Genomic DNA, 24988 nt, shown 5'->3' on the forward strand with positions numbered 1-24988 from the left:
GGTCAGGGACCTTAGCTATCTAAGTTCACTAAGTCGTGACAGGATTTGAATGTCTATTTTCTAATGGTACTCTGATTGCCTTTTTCACTATAACACTACAATGTTAGGTTTTCAAAAATTTCTCAAAACATGCTTTTCCCCTTTGTGTTGTGTCTGGAAGAGTGGGCATTCATTGCTCCCTAACGAATATTGTATTGAACAGCAATCTTCGCGAGCAGGGTATTTAGTCCGTGAACCTGAAAATTAGATTCTGAATTTTAGTGATTTATTTGAAATGTTTGTTTTGATTTCTGTAGTGGGTCAGGATGTGAGCATCATACACATAATATAGAAAATGGGATGTCCTTGAACAAATTGACACACCATTCTTTCTTGAGGTTCACATATTCCTCTTTCTAAGGGCATTGGCTGTGTAAGAATCTCTGTATAAAACTGATGTTCTTTGACTGTAGGGCACAGACAGGGCTATAGTCATAATGGGCCAATGGGTCTATTTTCAGTCTTTTAAATATTGATAATATTGTAGTTAAGATATATGTCTGTGCTTAGTTGCCTGTTTAGAATGTGAGAACGTCATGTGAACAGACTTACACACCCTGATCCTCATTGGGGAATTTCTCTGCGTGTGTTTATCTCTACTTTGGAATCAAAACTCTTGTTTCTTTGTCCTTTTGTTCCTTTTGAGGGAATCATTTCTCTGAAGATGAACCGATTTCCATGATTTTATGTTTTTCAGACAATCTTGTTTGCAGAAATATCTAATGCAATAGCTTAGATATTCCTGAAGAGAAATACAGAGGTTAAAAAAAGTTTTATGAATTTTAGAATTCATAGGTATTTTTCTTTATGACCTAGCAGTTGAGGTAAAGTCCATTGTAAGTACTCAAGCAAATGATTTCTAATAGCTATTTCTTGAGCATCTATTATGTGCTTATTGCCATGTTATGTGTATTAGGGGTTGTGAGAGACAAAAAGAAAAGTTCTATATCTCTTTTCCACAATAAATTTAGTTTGAAAAGGCAGGATATATATACATTCCTAACTAGGAAGCAGTGTAATGCACTCTGCCACGAAACATCCATACTATAAGATCAAGACCTTTGGTGGGTAAACCAAACCAATGGACTAATTGTTGGTAGCCATTTCAACTTTGTGAGATTCAACAAAATAAGCAACTCACAAAGAAATGCCATCAAATGATAATTAATGAATGCAAGGCACATGAGAGAATTTGAACCTCTCATATTTTTTAAATAATTTTTTTCACTCTTAAATTTACTTAAAAATACCAGTCCTGAATAATCAGATCAAAAACTACTTTTCTTGTTGTAAGAGCTATAGAGGCTAAGAAAGATAAAAAGCACCGCAATGAAAAGTGCTTCAAATTGATGGCTGTCATAACTGGATTTTGTTCTTAAGGTAATCAAATCAATCCATCGCACAATAAGAGGAATGAACCTGGCTGAGTTCATAGGGATTTGATGACACATCTACTCCACCCGTGTTTCTTGCTAAGGTTTTCCTAGTTACTGCAGCTTGCCAATCCAAAGAACATTTTGCAATTGCAAAATATGACAAAGCTGTGCTAAAACTTGTAAGAACGGACAGCAAGGCATTCAAGTCAGCGCTTTCTTACTACGAATAGTTAATTACTAGTAATAATTAAAAGCACATAAAGAAAAAGTGAGTTTTATCACTTATGTCATATAAATGCAAGTTATTCCCAATTTTCTCTTTTCTAGACAGATGGTTTTCAAACTACTTTTCCTCACTAGCATTAAAAAAAAAAAAGTCGGGGCTGGGGATTTAGCTCAGCGGCAAAGCGCCTGCCTGGCAAGCGCAAGGTCGTGAGTTCAGTTCCCAGTACCGCAGAAAAACCAAAAAAAAAAAAAAAGTCTTCTAGGGAACTCCCATATATCAAACAGGTGAAAGCTGAGATGTTTTGCTGCAAGAGGGAGGAAGGGTCCCATTAGTTCAGCTGTTTTCTCTCCCATTCCTCACTTAGCAGGACTCCCAAGGATCCTTGGCCGAACCACTGAGCCAAGTCTGTCTTCTAGACCTAGCATCACAGGCCATACCGTTCTCTCCAGTTCTAGTAAACTAGTTCCACAGCATTACATAAGTGCTGAATTTAAATTTATGTTGAGTGTTGAATTTAAATTATGTTGAGTCACAATCTGTCTGGCTCAGGAGCTCCTGGTGACAATGGTAGAATGCAGGGACCTGCCAGAACAGAGAACAGGTGAGCAGAGGTCTGGGCAAGTGTTCAAATTCTTGGTTCCTGTGTTTCTGAAACCTAGCCGCCGATTTTCCATCTTTATAGACTGGTTATTCAAATCTTCCTTTTGACTCTGTTTTGCTAAGAGCTAGCTCAAGCTATGTTTATTTCATCTGTAATCCAAAGTCCTGATGAAATACAAATGCTATCACCGGGTTTGTTTTCAATTGTAACAACATTTATAGAAGCCATTCCATGTGATAAAATATAAAGATGAATACAAATATCATTTATCCAGTTCCAGTCTTTACAGCTTCTCCTGGCCTTCTTCTAAACTTAGAGGCCTAAACACTTCCACCAATAGCCGGAATGTGCACTTCAGATGAAACAGTCAATTAAGATATGCCATACACAGGCGCCAAATACCACAACGAAAGTAAACAGTATATGTCATAAACATAAGCAGACTGCAATAATAGCAACAAGAATGTATGTGGGGAAAGGGAATTTAGAGGCAGAGGGAGAGAGGTAGGTGGGAAGGGGAAAAGGCTTAAAAACAGAAAGAAGGTTCATTATGTACATGAACCTACTCCCCAAGATGAGCATACACTGCAGACATGCACTAACAAATAAAAATGAAAATTAAAAATAGAGAGAGAAGCTGGTCTATAACTAAGAAGTATCCGACAGAAAGAGAAGCCAAAGTGTTCAGATGGCAATTGTGTCTGCCATTATGGAAGCAAGAATTCACTCAGAGAATCTGGAGTTTGTACAATAATTTCAGTGTAAGAACTCTGGCTAATATGGTTCTTTATGATTGATCACTGATTTTACAAGTCATGCTAGGGAAAATGTCCTTGATTCTGAGTGAACTTTCCAGCTGCTATCAGCTAAATACTTCATTTTTTCATTTATTAACTTTCTGACCAGGGAGACAGCCTGACCGGTCATTCGGTGAAGGAAAAATCAACTGCTTGTGGACCTGGAGAATTTGAAGATTATTCTCAAGATATATCTTACTTGGAAGAACTGGAGAAACACCAATTTTCAGTTTGGTGAGTGACTGTATTCTGTCTTTATATTTTTAATTTAAATTCATTGAACCCATTTTTATGCATTACCTTCTCTTATTATTTATTTTCCTTTTCAACAAAAATTGACCACATTTCTATTGTAGGCTATAGAATATGTTCCTTGACTTGGAAATGTTTGTAGTCTGAAGAGAGAGGAAGATATGCAAAAACATCAATATGATGTGATAATAGTATTTTTTTAATTACATGAAATGTCACATTCACATGTAGAGAAAACTATGGCCAAATTTATTACAGGATGGAGAAAATTTCCCTGAGAAAATTTGAGCCGAATGTTAGGGAGAAGATTGCAGTGGAAAAATGTTAACAGGTTCATGTGGGTAGAGTCGAGAGAGGGAAGTAGAAGTATCAGCAGATTGGGTCCATGCTGGAAATCTTAGTTCACTCGAGATCTAAGCGTACCATGATAAGTGTTGCCATTGCCCTTACCTCGTGGTCTGTATACTGATGCATCAGTTTAAGCTAACACATCTATTCCAAACATGAAGAAAGGAATAAAAGGGTGAGGAGCGGAATATCTCACAGGTAATAAGCACAGTGTTTTGCAGTGGTGTCTTCACCAAGGATCCACTGTGACAATGCAACAATGGGAGCAAGCCTTGGGAGGAGAAGGCAGGGAGTATCTGGTCAAAGCCATCTGCTCTGGGTCTGTCCCCTGAATGGTTTTCTCATCCAGAAATTGATCAGACTAGTGATTTGGTTCTTAAAGTTTGCTTGTACTCCTCCATCCTGTAGCCACTGTCTGGAGGTTGTGACATCAGCTCAAATGTCGTTTACGCAGTCCCATTCTCTGCAACTCCTATTGGCCTTCATCTAAACTTAAAGGCCTAAACACTCTCACCCATGCTTTCTGGAAACAGCTGGAATGTTGACTTCAGGATAAAGGGTGAGTTATTTTCTGGATCAGGAGAAATGAAGCATGTTTAAGCCTAAGTAGCGTCAAACATGTAGAGGAGCTGGTATGGTTTGTGTCTGGATGTCTGCGCGAAGCCTCATGAAGTCATGGGGGTCAGATTTTTAGAGGTGGTTGAATCTAGAGTGTGACTGCTTCATTGTCTTGGGCTGGGACTGGGGGTGTGAGTGCTACATCCACCCTAGAGTGGGTTGCCTGCACACAACATAAGGGGGAAAAAGTGCTTTACTCTTTCATTTTTTGCTCTTGTTGCTTTTGCTGTCTTCTGCCACCTTGAGCTGTTGCTCCTGTGCTATGCTGCCCCACCTTGGAGCCAGCTGATTTTGGACTGAAGCCTCTAAGAACTGTGAGCTAAATAAACTTTTCCTTCCTTAACTTTGGGTGTTGGGTATTTTGTCTCAGCAATGAGAAAAGTAACTAAGACAGGAGCCAAAGAGCTCAGATAACAAGAAAGATTCTTCTAGGAAGAATACCTATATATATATGGACAATGGGGGATGGACATGAGCAAAATGTATTACATGTATCATACCCCCAAAAGTGAAACTGGAGGGAAGGCAGGGCTAGAGGAAAGAAGGGGTAAAAACGATCATAATATGTTCTGGGCATGTACGAATCTGCCATAATAAAGCCCACTAAGCAATAAAAAAGAATGAAAACAAAATTATAAAGTGATATGCTCCCTGTTCTTCAGAACTGCTTAGTTTGTAATCATCTCTAAGGGGAGGGCCATGTGTCCACGTTAGATTTAATGCAATAACTGCCAGAAGGGAGGAGTTGGGTATTGTCTACAGAGTACAGAAGAGAGGGCTGAGCCTTCCACCATGCCCCACGCTAAATTCCTGATTCCTACCTGCGACTCACCAGGGCGGGAGCAAAAGCTCTCTAAAGCCCCAGTTCCTATGATATCCCAATTTTCCAGGCTGTCTCAGTTGACTCAGCTCCCTATTGTCCTTCAGAAATGATCTTTAGGAATCCAATACAGTATCACGCTGTCATTCTTATTTTGCACAGAAAGCTAAAAAGTTAAAAGATTTCCAATTGTCTCAGAGCTTCAGTTCCAAATTACACCTTTAATATGAAACTCGCAGACATTACTCTTTCAGCCGGCTTCTCATGATCTCTAGGTCTTGACCAGGAAGTGGCTGCAACAGCTCCTGGGGGAAAGCCTGTTCTTCCTCTGTTTTTCTTAATAAAATTTTATTGGAACTCAGACACAACCATTTGGTTACTTACTTCCATTAGCTGTTTTCCCCTACAGTGGCAGAATTTGTTTTGGGGGACAAAGACAATATAGTTCACATAGCCTGAAATATTTACTACTTGGATCTTTACCAAAAAAGTTTACTTACCCCTGCTGCATACTGACTTAGAAGATTCTCTTGTATTTTCTCCTGACAATCACACATTATTCTCATTTTTAATTCTTAACACAATTTTTCTATTTAGAATAAAATTAGAATAAAATAAAATAAATAAAATAGAATAAAATAAAAATTCTATTTCTATTTAGGATAAAATTCTGTTCTATTACATACTACATGTTTGTAATACGTAATGATTACATTCCTTGTAAGGAATCAGTACCTATACGTAATATATCTTAATTCTTAGTTCCTTTTTTCCCATTTCCTTTATCTTCCTTCCATTCTTCCTGTACCCATTTCTTGACCCCTCCTTTTTTGCACATATTTGCAGTACTTTATGCTTACATTTCTTGTGTGGGGTAGGTACACAAATTATTTTAAATTGATAAGTAAAAGTTATATATATTTATGGTATATAACATGATGTTTTGATATATGTATACATTGTGGAGTAGCTAAATCAAGGTATTTAACATATGCATTACCTCACATGCTTTTGTATTGCAGTAAGGACACTTAAAATCTGCATTCTTAGCAATTTTCCAATATACACTGTATTATTACAAACTGTAGTCACTACGTTGTATAAGAGATCTCTTGAACTTATTTCTCCTGGATGAAATTTTGTATCATTTGATCTACATCTTCTCTACTCCTGTCTTCCTTCACGCACTGCCACCATTATATTCTTTGCTTCTCTGATTTCAATTGTTTCACATTCCATCTACTAAGTGAAAGAACCCCAGTTTTATTGTCATTTGCCAGGACTAATGTCCTTTATCTAGGCTGTCACAAATGACTGAATTTCCTTCTTTGTTAAAGGGGAATAGTTTTCTATCATGCGTGTATATATTGTTTTCTTTACCCATTCATTTGTGGATAGAAATTTAGGTTTATACCTTCTCTGACCACTGTAAATATGCTACCATTATTTTCAAGATATTTACTTGTGTGTGTCTCTCTCTATTTGGGTTTCTGACATATTTTCGGTCATCAGCTGCTGCATGTTGAATCACTGGAGCTTAGTGTTATGTGATGGGCATTGTATTTGCTCAAAATTCTGAGGCTGTGCATTCAGACAGGATGCATCATGGAAAACTGTTCTATTTGTTCAAAGTAAGTCACACGGCCATCCAAAGGAGAAAGACTATGCCTCTTGACACAGGAATGGCAAGGTGGCCCTGCAGGAGAGCACAAAGATTTAGAAGGAATAATTTGGCTGTCCTGGAAACATAATCTATCACATTGCATTTCTGTCTGCACAGGGTTCAACAAATATTTGTTGAACAAAACACAAATGAAAAGTAATGAAATCTGAAGACTTTGTGTATAGGTTGACCTGAGTGTGTCTTCCTGTATTCCTTTCTGCCACTGCTAGGGAGCTTTGAACAATTTGTTTAGAATCCCTGAGGGTGGTTATCCATGAGTTAGGTTTGAACAGTAGTTCCTGTATTGTGAGACTTGATGGTAATCGTGACGGTTGAGAGAAAACGAACAAAAGATATCCTTCCCATAGTCACTGGAACATGTAGATTCCTAATAAGAGCAGGTATTCCTAGTAGTATCAGTGATAATGCATTTTAAGAAAATATGCTTTCCAAAGGTTAAAGTGGAGGGCTGTTATAGTTTGGACCTTAAACATCCCTTGAGGGTCATGCCGCAGGCTTGGACACCAGCCTGTGGTATTATGGCGGTCTGGCGGAACTTTTAGGAGGAGGAGCCTGTGGAAGAAAGCTATTGGGGCTGTGCCTCAAAGTGGGTGTTGGGGTCTCGGCCCTCCCCGCACTCTGCCTCGCTGCGTCCTGGCCATCAAGCACAGCCTGTAGCCTCCTTCACCACATGCTTCATCATCACGCGTTGCCAGAGGGCTGGTGCAGGGCCAGGTGACAATGGCCTGAAACTTCTGGCACTGTAAGCCAAAAATAGAGTTCTCCTTTAAGATGTCCTCCTGGTGCTTAGCGCTGTGGTTAAGTGCCAGGCCTTTACTGACTGTCCTGTGTAAGGCGGGACCTGTCCTTGTTCTAGTGAACCTCCCTGTCTTCTTTTCGGCTTCCTTTAAAGCATATTGTAAGCTATTCTTTCACAGTGATTTTATTGACTTGCTCATTTCTGTTTCCTCTCAACGAATAGAAGTTGCGGGTAAGAGCTGTTCTATCTGGTCACCTCTGGGCTTTCGGGCCAAACCCTGGAGTACCCATACATAATCTGATCAGTAGGTATTTGTTGAGCAAGTGAATAAAAGCATGAATGAGTGATCACTTCTCTTGATCTCTCAACCCCATTGGCTGTCACGCCTACTTATTTACTTCCAATCTTTTTTTTCTCTTGGAATTACTTCTCTCTGTCTCTCTCCATCTCTCTCTATCTGTCTCTCTCTTTGTTTCTCTCTCTGTCTCTCTGTTTCTCTCGCTCTCTGTAAGGTAATATGGAAGAATAAACTGCTATACACATTTCTCTTAAAACAAAGGCTGAGGATATGGGGGCTGCTGAGTCCTCTATAAACTTCTGTTTTAAATAGTCTGAGATACAATCTGAACAATTTCCTTGATGTTTTATGAGAGCTAGTAAATCATTTATTGGGGCAGCCTTTACCCAAATCCTCTCCAAATTCCCATAAAATGCATTTAACACAGAATACTGTAGTACCCAGCTTCAAAGACATATATGACCTTGGGTGGGAACTATTTGCTCCAGTGCAGCAAATTCAGATGTATGTATTTCTGCCTCTCTGTCTTGTATGCTCACGTGCTAGTGTGCTCCCTTTCCAGTCTTGGTGCTTCATCAGAGCCTGCCAATTTTGGTGAATTTGGTAGACTGTTGAAACTTCAGTAAATTACAGTTAACATGTATATTCAATGAATGAGGGCTTTAGCTGGACAAATTAAGTTCAGTTCATTTGTAGCTGCAAATAGTTTAGAAAAAATGCTTCCAAAATATAATGTTAATGCTGTTAAACTACGTTTTTCTCCACCAGAAAGATTTTTAACTAAATTGGCTCTGAGGGTTTGAAAGAGAACATTATCCTGCACATCTCACCCTTGTCGTCCCTCTACTGGTAGTGTCAGGGGAGCAGAGGTGACAGTCCTCTCCATCATTCTTGGCAAGCTCTGCATGATGGCTGTTCTGAGCTGCAAGCCTTAAACTCACAATATGTTTATAGTTTTGGTTTTCTTTCAGATATATGTTTATGTGATAGGTTGGTCATCTGCTGATTGTTTAGGTAATATGCGATCACCAGGGCATCCCTCAATATTTTGCAAATTGCAAGCACTTAATAAATATGTGTTAAGTTATCTGAAAGTGAGGGTAAACTGAAACTGCTAGTAGTTCCAGAAGAAAGTTCTGTGGAAAAGACCAATGGTGTGAAACTTTCTTTCTCTCTCTTTTTTTTTTTCCTGTACCGGGAATTGAACTCACGACGTTGCACTTGCTAGGCAGGCGCTGTGCCGCTGAGCTAAATCCCCAGCCGGATGATGCAAAACTTGAAGTTGAATTTAAACATTCTGGGCCAAGTTTTGCTGTGGTGACCATTGTTGCTTCTCTTTCTCTTTTTCCTCATCCTTTCCCTTAGACATTTTTCCCCAAATGTCCCCACTCCTTTGCTTTCTGATAGCAGTACCTTCCCACCAACATATACGTATTTGGAAGGGTTGGCTGTGATGTGTGTTATTTTTCTGTCACTGCTGTGATTGGGCCATCACTGGTTATGTGATCAAAACCAGGCTACCTGGGACTTTATATTTTGTTACTTGGAAATAAAAATTTCTTCTCCACTAGGTGTTCAGCTGGGATGATTTCATTTTGATGCTTTCTCTGGCCAGGGAAACCCTCTTACTACCCATAGTTCCCTTTCCCTTTCTCTTTAATGATAACCATTTGTAGCCCATTTGTAATCAGGACATAGGGAAGTTTCATGGATGTTTTATAGATAACACATATGAATTCTGTTCTGTGCATAAGAAAACTAAGAAACAGATGACTCATGGGGACTATGTGTAGGCATGGTCTGTATGGATAAATTTTATGCCCCCGTGAGAACTTGTAGAGCAGCCTTTCTATGGGCTGTTACAGTTACATGGTTTCAGTTACTTGCAGGAAACTGTGGTCTAAAAAATATTAAATGGAAAATTCCAGAAATAAACAATTCATAAGTTGCATGCTGTTGTGAGTAGCATGATGAAATCTCGCAGCATCCTCTTTGTTCCAGCCCAGGATGTGAATCACCCATTCATCTGGTATATCTGTGTTAGCTGTCTGCTACCAGACTGACTGACACAGTACCATTGTGCTTATGTGTGTGTGAGCCTCACTTCCTGGGCTAACACTGCGTCACGGTGTCTCTGTCATTCTCCTCACCTCATCTCACTACTTCTCACCGAATCATCATCACAATAGTGAGAGAACACACAGCAAGACATTTTTGAGATGGAAAGAGCACAGACACATAATTTTTATTCGAGTATAATTGTACTTTTTTACTATTACTGTTGTTATTAATCTCTTTCCGTGACTAAGTTATAAATTAAACTTTATCACACATATGTATAGGAGAAATATAGTATGTCTGGGGCTTGGTGTCATCCATAGTCTCTGCTGGGCATCCACTGTGATCCACTGGACATTGGATGGTTTCAGAATGTTTTATTTGCAGACAAAGGGGGACTACCATACTTCAGGTAAAAAAAAAATGTCTACTGGAAAGCTTTAATTATTTTCTGTGAGACCTAGGACTTTGGGGAGAGAATTTACAGTGTCCATTTAGTTAATTACATAAATAACCACTCATTTGCCTGTTTAAACAGAGCTATAGAATCTCATAGCCTGTGGAGTGAATTGAGTTCCCTCCCTCCTAATGCAATACCTTAATCTTTGTACAGTAATTTCTCTAAAGAAGTAAGCCAGCGATGTGTTAAGTACCTCTGAAAGTCGCACTAATGACTGTTAGGAAGCAGCAGATACCACTCTAGTGGCTTAAAGAAGTTAACATAGTTTTCAGGGGCATTTAACTCGCAACTGGGGAAAAGGCTAGGTAACAAGACAACCTTAAAATATTTCCATGACTATTCCAATGCAATGAGGTGGGTAGACTACCAGAGAATCATACATTTTCAGAGCAGGAAGGGATCTTGGGGATGATTTAGTTCAGCCTTGTCAGTTTATACAAGTCTATAGAAGCTGAGACCTATAGAAGTTCAGCAACTTGCCTTAGGTCATGGAGTTAATAAGTAGTGGAAATCGGGCTAGAGGCCACATCCTCTCTATATGTCAATCCACCTCAGCTGTAAAAAATAAATTCTCCCAAGAACAATGCTAGTCTTTTCAGAGTTTCCTGTTTCTGTCTATCACGTACCACTTTGATATTATCAATAAATTGATCAGCATGTGCTGATTCTTGGGAAAATCCATTTAATGGATTAACGTATGTTTCCTCCTGCCAAGGAAGTGCGGAGCGAGCAGGGGCCCAGATGTTTGTAAAATGCACATGTTGCTGGCCACACAGACTGAGATATTTCTGTGTTCTCAGATCTTTCTGTGTTCTCAGGGAATTTATGTGGCTGACCTGAATGTGTTGCTCAGGGAAGGGATGGGTTAACAATATAGGAAAGTTATTCTTTAATAAAAATGATACACTTTCCTTTTTATAACACACATGTGATTTGCCATTAAAATAAAATGCAGATGCTTCTTTGATTGGCGTATTCCCTGTTGTGTCTTTCTAAAACACCTTCACATATGGTCTGCCTCATTCCTGAGAAATGACTTGTTGTTTATGTCACACAAACAGAACAGATTGATTTTACAGTGAGTAAGGAGATTGATGAATTATACGTTGGAGAGAAATCCTTGTCTGGGCAATCTAAACACTTGAAAATAAATGTTGCCTTTTGGAAAAGCTCTCATGATACACCCATGATCCTTTTATTTCATGCTTCCTTTCCAGGGGTTAAATAGATGCATACATTCAGTTTCCATGAATCCCAAAGTAGTTACAATCACCTCAAAATAGAGTTTTTGTTTTTGCCATCAAATATATCCTAGGAGATACTGGGTCAAAAAATGGCAGAATTGTCTTCAATAAACCAACTGGAAATATTAACTTGAATGTTGTATCTGTATTATGACCAGAATGAAACATTCTTGGTCTTGGGTAGGAGAGTAATCTTGTTCCTTTATTTACAAGTGAATTTTAAATTTGAAATACTTGTGCTAAGAAGCTTTCTCAGGCATCTCCTACTCTACTCCTTCAAAATTACTCTGTATAACTGAGTGAAACTAATGCTGTGTACTCTCTCCTCTGAAAATAGGCTAATCACGTCCATTCGTGCAAAGTTTTACAGGTTGTAAATCTCTTTCCAATTCGTTGTTTTCCACGTGATGGACACAAAAGCCTTACAAGTATATCACTGAAGTGCAGTGCAGAGATTGAGTGTCTTACTAACACTTAACTAGTGTTTGTCTATCACCATCCAATGCTCCTTACACTGTTGAATGTCACCTCCTTAATCAGCCTGACACACACACACACATAAATTTACTTTGTGCCTTTATAGGTTTTAAAACATTATGTTTTGATAGGTTTTAAAATTTTATGTTTTGCATTATATTCTGCTAGCATGTCTTGCAGAGTTGGATGGATGCAGAGTAAGTATGAGATGTTATGGAGGATAGATATTCCAGTCTAAACTAGGTCTAGAGAGGCCCAACAGAGCAAAATACCTGTGGAGGAATATTCCTGAGAATGATTTCTCAGTGATCCACTTACAATTTGTTATGTATTGATTGATGTCTTCATCTTATTAGTTCTGGCTGAAGCATGACCGTATATTTGTCCCAAGAAGAAACCAATCTTAGTAGCTAAGAATACAGGCTCTGGGGTCATAATGACGCTAGTTAAATTAACTTTATGAATTGGACAAGTTTCTAGAACTCCTTGTACCTTAATTTCTTTATCTGTGAAATTAACCTAGTAGTATGTGCCCACAAGGGAGGGCTAATGCTGCCTTCCCAGGATTTTGTCTGAATAAGTAAGGGCCGTCCCAAATAATCTACCATGTGATTAGTGTAAAAGTGGAACCAAGTTCACTTCTCTCCTACAAAGGAGAAATTGAGTGTGGAGAAAAGAGAAGCGAATGGTGGTCCATGGTCACTTGTCAAAATATAAAGAAGGTAAGATGATTTAGGACTTAATTACTGCTGCACAGTCTCTTCCCATTGGGACTTTGTACTAGCCAGAAGCAATTACGGTTCCCACCTCTGCTCCAGCAGAGGACATCATACAGAGCATGAGCCGGGAGCCATGGGAACCCACTCATTGGATGCTGGTCTGTCTGTCCCATTACAAAGGTTATGTAGAACAGGCTGCTGATTTCACGAACTCCTCCATTTGGAAGATTGCAGTCCAGCTTGCTCATTGGTTAGCCTGAGGCTAGTAGGTCCCCTTCAGCCTGCTTCCTGTGCTTCCTGTATTCCTTCTTTCTTGCAGAAGACTTCAGTTTTGCCCTGTTCCTTTATGCCTTGATAATGTGACTACAGACCACCATTTCCCATGTATGACCTCTCTTCTACCCACACTGTTATCTCCTTTACAGGTTGATTTGGGTTCTATTTTTATGAATGTATCTTTCTCTTTGGAGTCTAAGTTTCATTTTTATATTTTGCAGTGCTGTATGTGCCTAATGAACTCATTTTAAAAGTTGTTCCTAGCATGATTTCTTCTTGGTTGTCCTGTTATTCTATACATAAGAAGCTGTAACAGCTTTCATAAATAATCTCATTTTCTGGATCCCATAGTACTTTAGTTTCCTAAATTGATAAGAAACATTGCATCACCTTTTACCTCATCTGTGTCCACATAAGAAAAATAAAAACACAGAATTTAATTTCCTGTGACATTCATTAGTGTAATCCAGGGCTTTGAACTATCAGACTTTTCTCATGTTTGAAAACACAGTTATTTGTTGCAGTAGGCACTTTTGGCTGTACTCCACTGTGCACCTTCACCCTGTATTTCTTACTGGAGGTGCTGACTTCGATGAATAAAGATGGTAGATACTTTTCCAGTCTGTGATGTACTGTCAGTGGTCACAGACCAATTCTGGCCCCTGAGGTGTGAGAAGATATCAGTGTGGGTTTCCCTCCTTTTAAAGGTGAAGGAAGCCTGTCTGGCCAGTGTCTTATTTCTTCCCACTTGGGTCTTTGCTATAAGGATGTGGTGCTGGACACTTCTGTGGACACCATGTGTCCTGACATCCTCAGAGGAAGAAAACGGGAGAGGAACCACCCTGAGCTGTGTTGAGCCTGTGCTTATTTCAAAGTTTGTTTTACACAAGATAATTAAATGCACTGGTGTTTGAAACTCTTGGATGAGTACTTTGCTGTCAGCAGCTGAAAGCATTGTGAGCAAGACGGTTAACCTGGGTAAATGCTTTCCTGATGTGGTGGACTTTTGCACACACTGAGAAATGGCTATTTGTTCTTTCATTTGGCAAGTTTCAATACTATCCAATCTTCTGGACTCATAAATTGGAAGTCTTCCATATCGTCTGGGATCTGCCTAAGCAGAGGGTGTAACCAGTTGCTTTTCAGTTCAGTATGATTTGGAAAAGGAGCACAGTGTGGTGCAGGAGATTCCTCTCTGTAGATACCACAGATTCAGTTGGGGAGCTGGAGAATGAGGTGAACAGAATTAATTTAGCCAACTGTCTGGAAACTAACCTGACATCAGTGATAAGATTTAAATATCCAAGAGCTTCAAATTATGCGTCAGCCCAAATTCAAGCTACACGATTTAAGTGATGAAAGGGCAAAGCTGGCCATGGAGCAATGTAGGGATTTATTTGATGCAAAAACTCAAATGATCAGTAAAATAGATAATGCTCTCTTGTAATAGTTTGCAAACAACATCAAGAAAACAATTGAGTGGGTGTATTTCAAGCTCCAGGCACTGTAAACTCTTTCACTCTCATATACTTTATGCCTTCTTTAATAAACTAGACAGTCTTGGGCCAGCTTCATCGGTGACGGTAGGTGGTCATTCATTTCACAATCCACTAATTTTCACGATTATTCAGTATTTTATGTTACCTAAACTGCTTTGGATTTTGTCTTACTCAAATTGTAATATGGCAATAGCTTATATGATTTCAGAATCATTAATTCAGTTGGCGTTTTCAGCATATGGGAGTTGTTCTCTCACTTCTCCAAGTACAAACAAGAACTTAAGGGTTTTAAATGTGCTGATGGAATGTCAAAGTTTTTGAAGTACACATTGATGGCATATTTGCCTAGTATATCTTATTAAAAAGTGCAAAGTGCATAGAAAATTTCTAGAAAGAAAACAATTGCCATCAATTATAGTTTAATCCTACTTTCTTGGAGACAAATATATATTTATCTTAAATTTTAGTTTAACCAAAGTACTATGTAATATGTTAAAAATAATCAATATGAGGTTATTTAAGGTTTTAAAATCTTTTTAACTTTTAAATTGTTATGAGCTTTTATAAAAAGATTTCAGGACTATATTACAAGGGTGCTTAGTATTATGGAGGATCTCTCTGTCCCTCTTTCTGCCGTAATCCTCCTTCCCTAAAGTTTGAGGCTCATTGAGAACCTTTGCTCAGCTGCCATAGACTATATATGAATACTTTCAGAGTTGTTCCACCTATGATTTTTCAGCACTATTCAGTTTATTTTGGGAAATTTTAACAGCTCAAAAGTTCTCCTTAGAATTAAAGTCTTTAATTCTTAATTATTAGTATCTGGGACTGGGGATATAGCTCAGCAGCACAAGCGCCTGCTTGGCAAGCACAAGACCTGAGTTTGATTCGTGGTACTAAAAAAAAAATTAGTATCAATTTGATTCACTAAACTCTGAGGCCTAAAACCCAATCTTTTTTTTTGTCCTATGTATATATGTATGTATGGATAGATGTATTTATCTATCCTTCTAATTTATTTATGCATCTATCTATCTCTAAAAATGTAAAGACATTAATTATCTTTTAGGGAAATTAGTCATTGAATTATCACACCTTGATTTTAATATTCCTCCCAAGCTTCTTATCCAGTCACCCTCTATGATGAGAAACTTAACAATATGTAGCTCTACATTGATGCTTTGGAAGAATTTAAGGATTGGTGTGAATGTAGCTTCCATCTCTTGGGAACACAAAGAACAAGCACAGTACACTTTTGTCCTTGATGGACTAAAAGATGTCATGACTCAGCCTTTTTATAGATTTAGTAGACATTACTCTCTTCCCTAGTATCCAGGCCTCTCTGTCCCAGAATACAGAAGACTTTATCCTTAGATTCCTTTGCGGTTGGTTAAGTTCATCTGAATTCTTCTGACCAATAGTTTAGGAGCAGAAGGAATACAAGTCATTCTCTTACAAAGCATTTAATCGCTAGTGTCAGAATTCCTTTCTCTACCCCTGCACAGCGATTGTGCAGGAGGCATCGGGTTGAGCCAGCAGTAGCAGCTTGGATCACTGAGGCTTTGTATGGCATAAAGCCATCCTGAACAAATGACCTGTAACAAGCGTCACATGAATGAGAAATGACTGTTGTGTTAGATAACTCATTGACTACCTTTGCATGACCCAGTACTGTAATGATCAGCTCTAAAGGTCTGAGAACCATAGAAATGTGTAATTTTCTTGAGGAAGTATTTTGAAAATTACTCTTGTGGAACTGAAATATGTGAGAGCAACTCTTAGCTAGTGAAGAGGGAGCGCTTCCAACCTGTCATGTGTGTACCTAACAGAAGATCTTAATTCACCCTCAGAACACCTGGGTGAGGTTGTTAATATAGTATTCAATTACAATATAGAAGCAATGTAATTTGCTGTGGAAGTATTTTTAAATTTGGAAAATCCCAAAGGGCTCAGGATATATTATTCAAGAAGTTGAATGTGTATTATACTAGGAAGGAGATAATGGGTATCTATGAGGGTCATAATCTTTCATTGAACAATTGCTAGTCCTTCTGTCATTTCTGCCCTAATTCATGAGCTCAAAGCCAACTTCTTTTAGTGTATTTTGACCACAGCCTCTTCTGCTCATGAGGTATCTTCTATGGAAACTTATTCTCAAGGTGACCATGCCCCTAGTGGACCTCCCACTCTCTGGATCCCGTTCATTCTGTTCTCCTGATCATACAGGGCACTTTGTGATCACTGCTTTCTTAGTTGTGCTGCTTCTGGACTGGTCTCAGTGGATGAATGATGTAAGTCCCACATACCATGCCCCTCTTTTCCTGACCAGCCTTTCATAAATTCCCCATATTATAATTAGAACCTTATGGGTCTGATTGATTGACTAAATGGTTAGGGTACAGTCTTGGTTACTTTTCTCTTGTTGCTGGGACAAAATATGTGATGCCCAAACTCAAGGAAAGAAAAGTTTATTTCGCTTACAGTTTGTGGAGGTTTCAGTCCATACTTGGCAGATTACAAGACAGAGTGGCACATGGCAGAGGGCTACAGCTCATGTCGGCAGAACACAGCAAAGCAACAAGCACACACAAGGGAGGAAATGGCCAGAAGCACCCTCTTTCTCTCTGTTACATATGCAAACTATCCACCCCAGGGCAGGTGTAGCTCTCACATCCATAATCAATCAAACTCTAAAAGCCTGCCCCATGACCGCATGAGGCTTTGGGGGGACACCCAGACACAAACCATAACAGGTACCAACAAGAACGTGACGTTGGAGTCAATGAAAAGCTGAATGTTAAATACAACTGCTCTTGATGTGTAAGGAAAAGATTCCACCTCCAAGTTCAACACTCTACAGGTCATCCCCATATGGCTATTCCTTACTTCCCATTATCGATCATGGTTATAAGAACTGCCTTTGATTGTTCTCCCAGAGGAAGACTCTCTCATCAGTCTTGATGGTGTTCACTTCTACTTCCCTTTATGAAAACTCCACCCTCTACAAACAGGCTTGTCCTGTGATCTCCTGCTTACTTGATAGGCCTGCTATAGACCTAAGCAGAATGTTTCCCAAACTGGCAGAGGATGATAGACGGAGAATGGAACCAGAGTCTGTTGGAAACTTTGATTTTCAAAGTGTGTTCTTCTTCTTGGACTCTGTCAGCTTTATCTCCTGCTCCTCTTGATGCTCAGTGAATGACTTTATGCCAAATCAACACAAAACATGTCACATGCATACAGACTTGTGAGTTGTCATCTCCCAACTTAATATTCTCAGATAGGATCCAGTCTGTGGTCATATGATGGGGAAATAATTCCCAACCATAATGTTTCCTTCACTGATTTCCTTCCCTCAAGGGTACAAGTACAGTCACCTGTCCTTGCTGATGAGAAATGTACCCGCACCATTCTAAATAGTGCAGTGTACTACAAAAATGAAACCACATTTAATTAAATCAAGTACAAGAGAAGATAATACCATCAAAGAACAAGCTAAGGGATGTCTAAGGTTGCTACTGGAGTTATGGAGCAGATTGCTTAGTAGTACATTTTTTATAAGTAAAAATACTCTAAAGTGATGCTAAAAGTATAGCACAGTAAATACATAAGACACTACTATCATTGTTTATTATCATTATTATTACACCCTGTATATATTTGTAAGTGCTATACTTATGTATGACTGGTGGTACAGCAGGTGTGTTCGCACCAGCATAACCACAAATACCTGTGAGGAATGTCTCATGCTAGAATGACGTTACAACAGCTATAGCATCAGTAGGTGATACCAGAACACCGTCATGTTAGCCGTCTGTCCTTAACTAAAACATCACTATGAGGTGTGTGCAGGTAATCAACTCTGAGCATCTCTAGCATTGCAGTACTTGGTAGGGCAGCACTGGTTCCTGTAGATGACTCTTAATCTTGTGCTTCTCAATATAAGTCCTGAGTCTCTCAATGCTTGAGAAATATGGCCAGTAAAGGGCCAGTAACCCACTGACATCCATTTCTCTTTAATCTATATAGAAAAGATGTGAAATTATAACTTCTCAACACCTGGTACTTAGGAACGTTCTTAGGTAGGACATCTTTCTCACATCCTTGCACAGATTATGGGCTGAAATTTGGGGCAGGAGGAGTTTGTCTTTGAGCCCACTGTAAGTCTAACATTACTGTTTAAATGATCATTGTCAGATCTCTCTCATGTAGACAAAAACCAATGTGTGTGCTTTTTCATAATTTTCCATTAATTGATAGTAGCTCATAAAAATTTTATAAATGTACATGCACCTGAGGGGAGTACTAACTTTTCTGAATTTCCAGCTCTGATGACAGGACATCCTCTCATGAACCCATTTCAACAATCTACATTCTTATCCTGTCTCTGACCATCATACCTCTGTCCTTAAACTGTTTTGAATTTTAGATAGCGACGTGCCCCCAAGTGAAACCGGTTCTTCATCATTTTATATTTTTTCTCTGTACTGTCTCTGGCAAACATCTCTCTTCATTTCTTCTTGTGGCTTAATTATTGTGATGAACACTTTAATGTTTTTAAATCCATCAGGTAGCACTTGAGGCATATTTAGGAGACACGAGTTGCAAATGTCAGAGGGGTGCAGTTCCTTGACATGACTAATGAGTCATGTGACCTACACCTGCCTGGGAGTGAAGCAAGAATTATGCTGAGGTTTTTAGAGATGAGGGTTCTCTTACAAGAACACAGGTGGACAGACTTTCTTTGTACATTTTTTTTCCTCTTTCCTCTTTGGGAGAAAGATTTGTTGCACCCTTTGGAGCTAAAACAGGAGAACTGTGTTCGATAATAGTAAATCTTAAAGTTATTCTTACCTTGGATACCTTTCTGATTCTGGCTGATAGCAGATTGAAATTGAGGGAATAATTTAAGAGCAGTGGTTCTCAGGAAATTTTAAACTGAAATTGGTTGGGAATTTATCTGGCTTCAGAGTCTTCTTTAGATAACTGAGGTTTTGGATTAAGGGACTGAGTGTCTTTCTTATTTTTCCATTTGATCTCTGACCTTTCTGTCTATGTCCTCAGTCTACAAAACTGTCAATTGAACATTTGCTTTCCAGTAGTTAGAGCAAATAACAGGCCAAACAGTTTGAATCTATAGATTTGGCTTATTTTGGACTTTTTTTTCTTGAGATATAAATTAGCGGTTTTTACTCTCTGTGTTCCCTCTCATTATTACAGCTTTTCATCCCTCCCCCCCATTCTTCTCTCCACAGAGGCTATTTAATCCCCTTTCACTCTTTCTGGCCAGTTCTCACTCCCTAACACACGCCATCTATTTTAATACGTTGGTACTGCGGTATGATCACCACTTCTTGGCTCCATTGTCCTTCACCTTGCTCCTTTATTTCTCTCCTCTCTTTCTAAAATATTAGGAGCTGAGACCAAATCTAAATATTTTCTGAGTTCCAGACTTTGATCAACTACTAGATAACAATTATGACTTCAGAGTCAAAAGGTGCTGACCTGAACCTGACTTGGTCTTCCCTGTCAACCAGATTGTTTTCCTGTTTTGAGAAAGAGATCATTCTTGCATATAGTCTTTGCTCTGGCACCTACTCCAAGTTTTGGGTTTTCTTTGAATATTCTTTAACTTTGCTCCACACATTGAATCACTGATTTACTCAGAACATGTATTTGTTTGGTACCAACCATGATGCTAGACTTTGAAGATACAAAGATGAGTAAAATGGTTATCTCACCATTGCAATTAATGTCATATGCATTTTTAAATTCTTTGTCATCACACATGCCATCTGTTTTATATGAGTTCTCATAAAATGTATTAGTGTGTACATAGCATTCTATTCCTCATACCTTTTACTCAATCCTATAACTTTTAAGTCTATCTATGTTAATATATGTAATATGGAGCAGATGTAATAGCTAACATAATGTACAAAACATTCTAGAAGATTCTAATAGCTGTGTAATGTTTCATAATGTATATTTGCTTACTTTTGATTGAGAGAAAGTAGACTATTTCCAGTATCACACTCAGAAAAAAACACTAAACACGTCCTTTTACAGTGCTATGTGAGAATTACTCTGTGACATATACCTAGGAATGGGATTGCTGGATTGAAATGTACAACTGTGCTTCATTTGCCTAAGAAGTTGCTGAAAAGCTTCTACCCACCAATAATTGACCATGAGGGCTTTGTTTTCCACAGGACTTGCTACATGTAATAATATTTGGTTTTCTGATGTGATCTACCTGAAGTAGATATCTCATTTTTGTTTAAGTTTGCATCATCTAATTATAAGTAAGTTTGAATATTCTTTCATCTACTTACTGATGTTTGAGTTTCTTCTGTGAAGAGCTTGTTTATATATTTCAGTAATTTTCTATCTTTCTTGTTAATATGTGAAAGTTTCTATTAAATTCTATGTATTTTTACTTTATTTGTGTCAGATTTCATCAATATTCTTTTTTCAATCTGACATCTTTCTATTCAATATCTTTTCTCAGTCATTTGTTAATTTTTATATTTTTGTCCCTTGTTAAATTGAAATCTTTAACTATCATGTTACTTAAATTATCATTTTTTGGCTTATGGTTTATGGATTTTTGAGTTATATTTTAGATACATTTTTCTGCACCCTGAAAAATAAAGATATTCCCTTACATATTTTCCTCTCAGCATTGTAATTTACTATGTACCTTTAATATATCCCATTTAAAATGGACTCAAAACATAGTTCCACTGTATTATTAATCCACACAGCAAATCAATTTTCCCTTTTCTCTATTCTAAAGAATGTGTCTTTTACACAGATGAGGAAGTTGAGGTTTGGAAATTTAATTTGTTTGCCCTATAACGCGAGTAAGAGAGCTGTGATTCTCACCTAGGTTTCTTACCTGGAAATCCTGAAGTTTTCTTCCTATATTTGCGGTGAAACTTGCATCTCCTTGGAAGGTGGAGGCCACGCACTGCCACGGTTTCACGCTCAGCGTCAGCAACAGCAGGGGCGGCACATACGTATTGGTGGAGTTGCCGTATTTTGCTGTTTTGCTCTCTGTCCTTTTACCCTCTGTAGATTACCATAAAGGTTGTAGAATTGCTCTTCAGCCACTCTGTGACAAGCCCTGTTCCCAGAAGGCTACTTTCTGATTAGATTTGCCTCTGCATCTGAAGGCTGGACACTGTCCAGGGCTCACTGGTAGAGAGTTGACACTACCATTTGACTTGCAGAGTGGTACGTTCATGACTCTCATGGAACAGATCCAGTAACTAACGGGAATGTCAACTAAGGGTTCAAACTGGGGACACATTAAGGTAATTGTGTGGACCTGACAGCTTTGGAGACATGGATTTTCATCTCTATCTTGATGCTACATCATGGCCACATCCTGAATGACAAGCTTTCTGATGATACACTTGCAAGCTTAATGAATGCTCTCTCCTTATCCAACTGTGCTTTGCTGGAGTGGGTAGCATGGAGGAAATTCAGTTCCGATCTTTGGTTTTCTGCCATGGATGACAGTATTTGGATGCCTCTGTGAGTTTTCCAGGTGTTGGCTGTGTCTGACCTAACTTCCTGCCAGCTCATAATGCAATGTGGCTCCGGTAGGGAAACTATCAGCCCATCTCTGAGCCTGTTTGCTTGTGTATTTCAGTACAGCCATCAACATTTGTCTGGAAGATTGCCTTAGAGGTTTTAGTGCTGGTTGACTATCTAATGGGAAAAACAAAGCTGTCCATGAGAGCAGAATTTAATTTTTATGTTGATGCTTTGAGCTTTGTATTAGTTGGGAGAAGTGAAGGGAGAAAAAAATGAAACAAACAAAAAGTATCAGATCAAGTCCATGTGATTTTGTGAGGTGGAACCCAGCTCCAAACTGTGGCAATACTGATTTAACTTTAGCAGTCAAGGTACAACTAGGAATTGGGAGCTAAAAAGCATGTCAGCTTGGGCTTTGTTTTGGGAAGAACCATAAAATCAACTGGAAAAGTACTCAATCTTTTATGGACAAATACAACACTCTTGTGAACACTGACTGCAGTCTCAGTGCTGGGGATATAAACATTCACTGAAGATGACCCCTGCCAGTAAGATGTTAACAGTTTATCCAGATTCAGCAAGTTCATTATGATGAGTACTACTAATGTGATGATGTAGTAACTAAACGCTGAGGAAATCAGGTAACTCACAAATTCACTCACCTATGTAATAGCTATCAAATCTAAGAATTGGTTTCAGACCTTCTCATTCTGCCTTACTCTCTTTGCACAATGGTACAGTTACCAGGTCAACTAACTGTAAAGAAGCTGGAGGAGTAGGTAAAGAACTTCATTCATTCACTGAGGATGGGATTTGAAGAAAAGGTATTGGTTTGCTTATGAAGCAAATGAAAGAATTTTGCTTAGTAGGACACAGTTACTGGAGAAGTAAGTACAAGCACAGTAAAGATCCCATAGCAACAACCTTTGTGCCCTTTTTGTTGTCCCTTTGTTATAATCTCCTCTTCCTGGGACAAAATTGGTTTTGGAGTGGGAGTGGGACTGGTGATGAACCAAGTGAAGAAATTTGAAGGATGCTCAGCTACTAAGTTTAGGAAGCCTGATATACAAATCATAGTGCAAACCAGATCACTGTATCCTTTGTCCAGTTTGTTTTAAATGTCTATTTTTAAATGACTTCCTCAAAATATTTAGATACAGATTTAATAGAATAAATACTGTTATCACATCAACGTGCACTATTTCTGTTCAAGCACAAAAACCATCATCAAACCTCAGAGTTGAAAATGATACTTTAAGTAACTAAACATTTTCAACCACAAGTCGAACAAAACACATTATGCTTCATATAGACCAACTATAATTATGAAAAATATAAGGTTGAACTCACAATTGCCCTGGGTTTGAGGTGGCTTTATTCTTCTGTACTTTTCTGGGATGTCCCTTGGAGACATTTTAATCCAGAAATATGGCTTAGCTTAGTGGTAAGGAGCCTGAGCTATGCAATTTACTACTTGGGTTCAAATCATTTCTTTATCAATTACTAATGTTCTTGACTAAATTTTACCTCCTCTGTACCTCAGTTTCCTGAGGCATAATGACGACCTGTCTTGTAGGGATATGGGAATGATTAAGTCCCTACCAACAAACCACACAGAACGGTGCCTGTTAAAAAAAGGAAACTCATATTCTTCTAGTCTTACCCAAATTCTTTGAAATGCTTTTGCTACTTGCAAAATATTATACTAATAGAAATTTTAAAATCAGGTATTTCAAGACATCTACATTTTCTAACACACCAGGCATTTAGTTAGATATTGCATTGCTTCAGCAGAAATTGCAGTGTCTACACATGGAACATTTTCTTCTCCATATTCCAAGTGGGCCCTGTAATTCAAAGCAGCTACCGTTATCTCACCTCTACAGTCAAGCTTAGGATTCTTCAGCCCTTGGTACCTTTTCTGTAAACCAGTTCCACATTAGTGAGGCATGCTTAGTGCTCACAAAGATCACTTGGAGCCAAGTATCTATTCCTCCATAAGTGTTCCCAAAGGTTGGTGGTCTCAAATAGCATTATAATCAGAGGTAAGAGAGGAAGGACTCCCTGGTTTTCCTGCTATGACTACTCTAACTAATCCACCTACAAGCTAGATTGAAGACAGTCCGTTGAAGTGGAGAATTCATTGCTAGGTGCTTAGGGTTGGTATAATATAGGGACACATATTGGCTCTTCTGATGAATGTTGGGTCGGTCTTCTGGGAAGGTGAGAGAGAGACAGAGTGACTTAAAGCTTTGTTGTGTGTAACTATTTTTGCATCCTTAGAGGTAAAGAAACAAATTCTGCATATTAATATTTAAAAAAATGTAAAAAGCATGAATAAATCACATTTTTCTTCAATCTATATCAATTTAAATACATTTTGTTATCAATTTTGCAATCTGCAGACATGTACGACTTCTAGTTTCTCAGTTTATTTAGATTTCCAGTTGAGTGCAAGAGCACACTGCAAACAGAAGACAGTAGGCCTCCCTTCAGAGATGTGCAGGGACCCCAGGGAATACAGATGGGTCTGCAGCACCAAGTATTATATTGGATATTACTTTTTAGCTTTCTAGAAAGATCTATTTTCTCTCACATTTTATTCATCATAATGGCATAGTGTATATTTCTTTTCCATAGGTAAATATTTTTTAAAGATCTGTATATGAAAACCTTTTCAAGCCTATTTGGATTCTCTGTATTTCTTTATTTGCAAAATTTCTACATACTGAAAAATATTGTAGTTTTTCCTCTGCTAATTAATCTACTTAATGAATATCTACTGGGAGAGCATACTATGAGTCAGATGCTACAGTTGGAACTGGGGTACAACTGAAAATCTCTCTCACATTTCAACTCCCTGAGTCTGAACCCTCATATAATTCTTAGTATTTCAAACAACTTTAGAATGA

General features: G+C 38.4%; 1 protein-coding gene across 1 annotated transcript in view; it reads left to right on the forward strand.

The window, feature by feature from the left end:
* The window catches only part of Ofcc1 (orofacial cleft 1 candidate 1), a 310574-nt gene that overhangs the window by 140446 nt on the left and 145140 nt on the right, over positions 1-24988 (forward strand). The window contains exon 13 of the mRNA XM_013521801.1: positions 3149-3273. Within this exon, the coding sequence (XP_013377255.1) occupies positions 3149-3273 (125 nt within the window). The remainder of the gene's footprint in view (positions 1-3148; positions 3274-24988) is intronic.

This window comes from Chinchilla lanigera, unplaced genomic scaffold, assembly GCF_000276665.1.
Source record: "Chinchilla lanigera isolate Chin_1 unplaced genomic scaffold, ChiLan1.0 scaffold00064, whole genome shotgun sequence".
Taxonomy (NCBI): domain Eukaryota; kingdom Metazoa; phylum Chordata; class Mammalia; order Rodentia; family Chinchillidae; genus Chinchilla; species Chinchilla lanigera.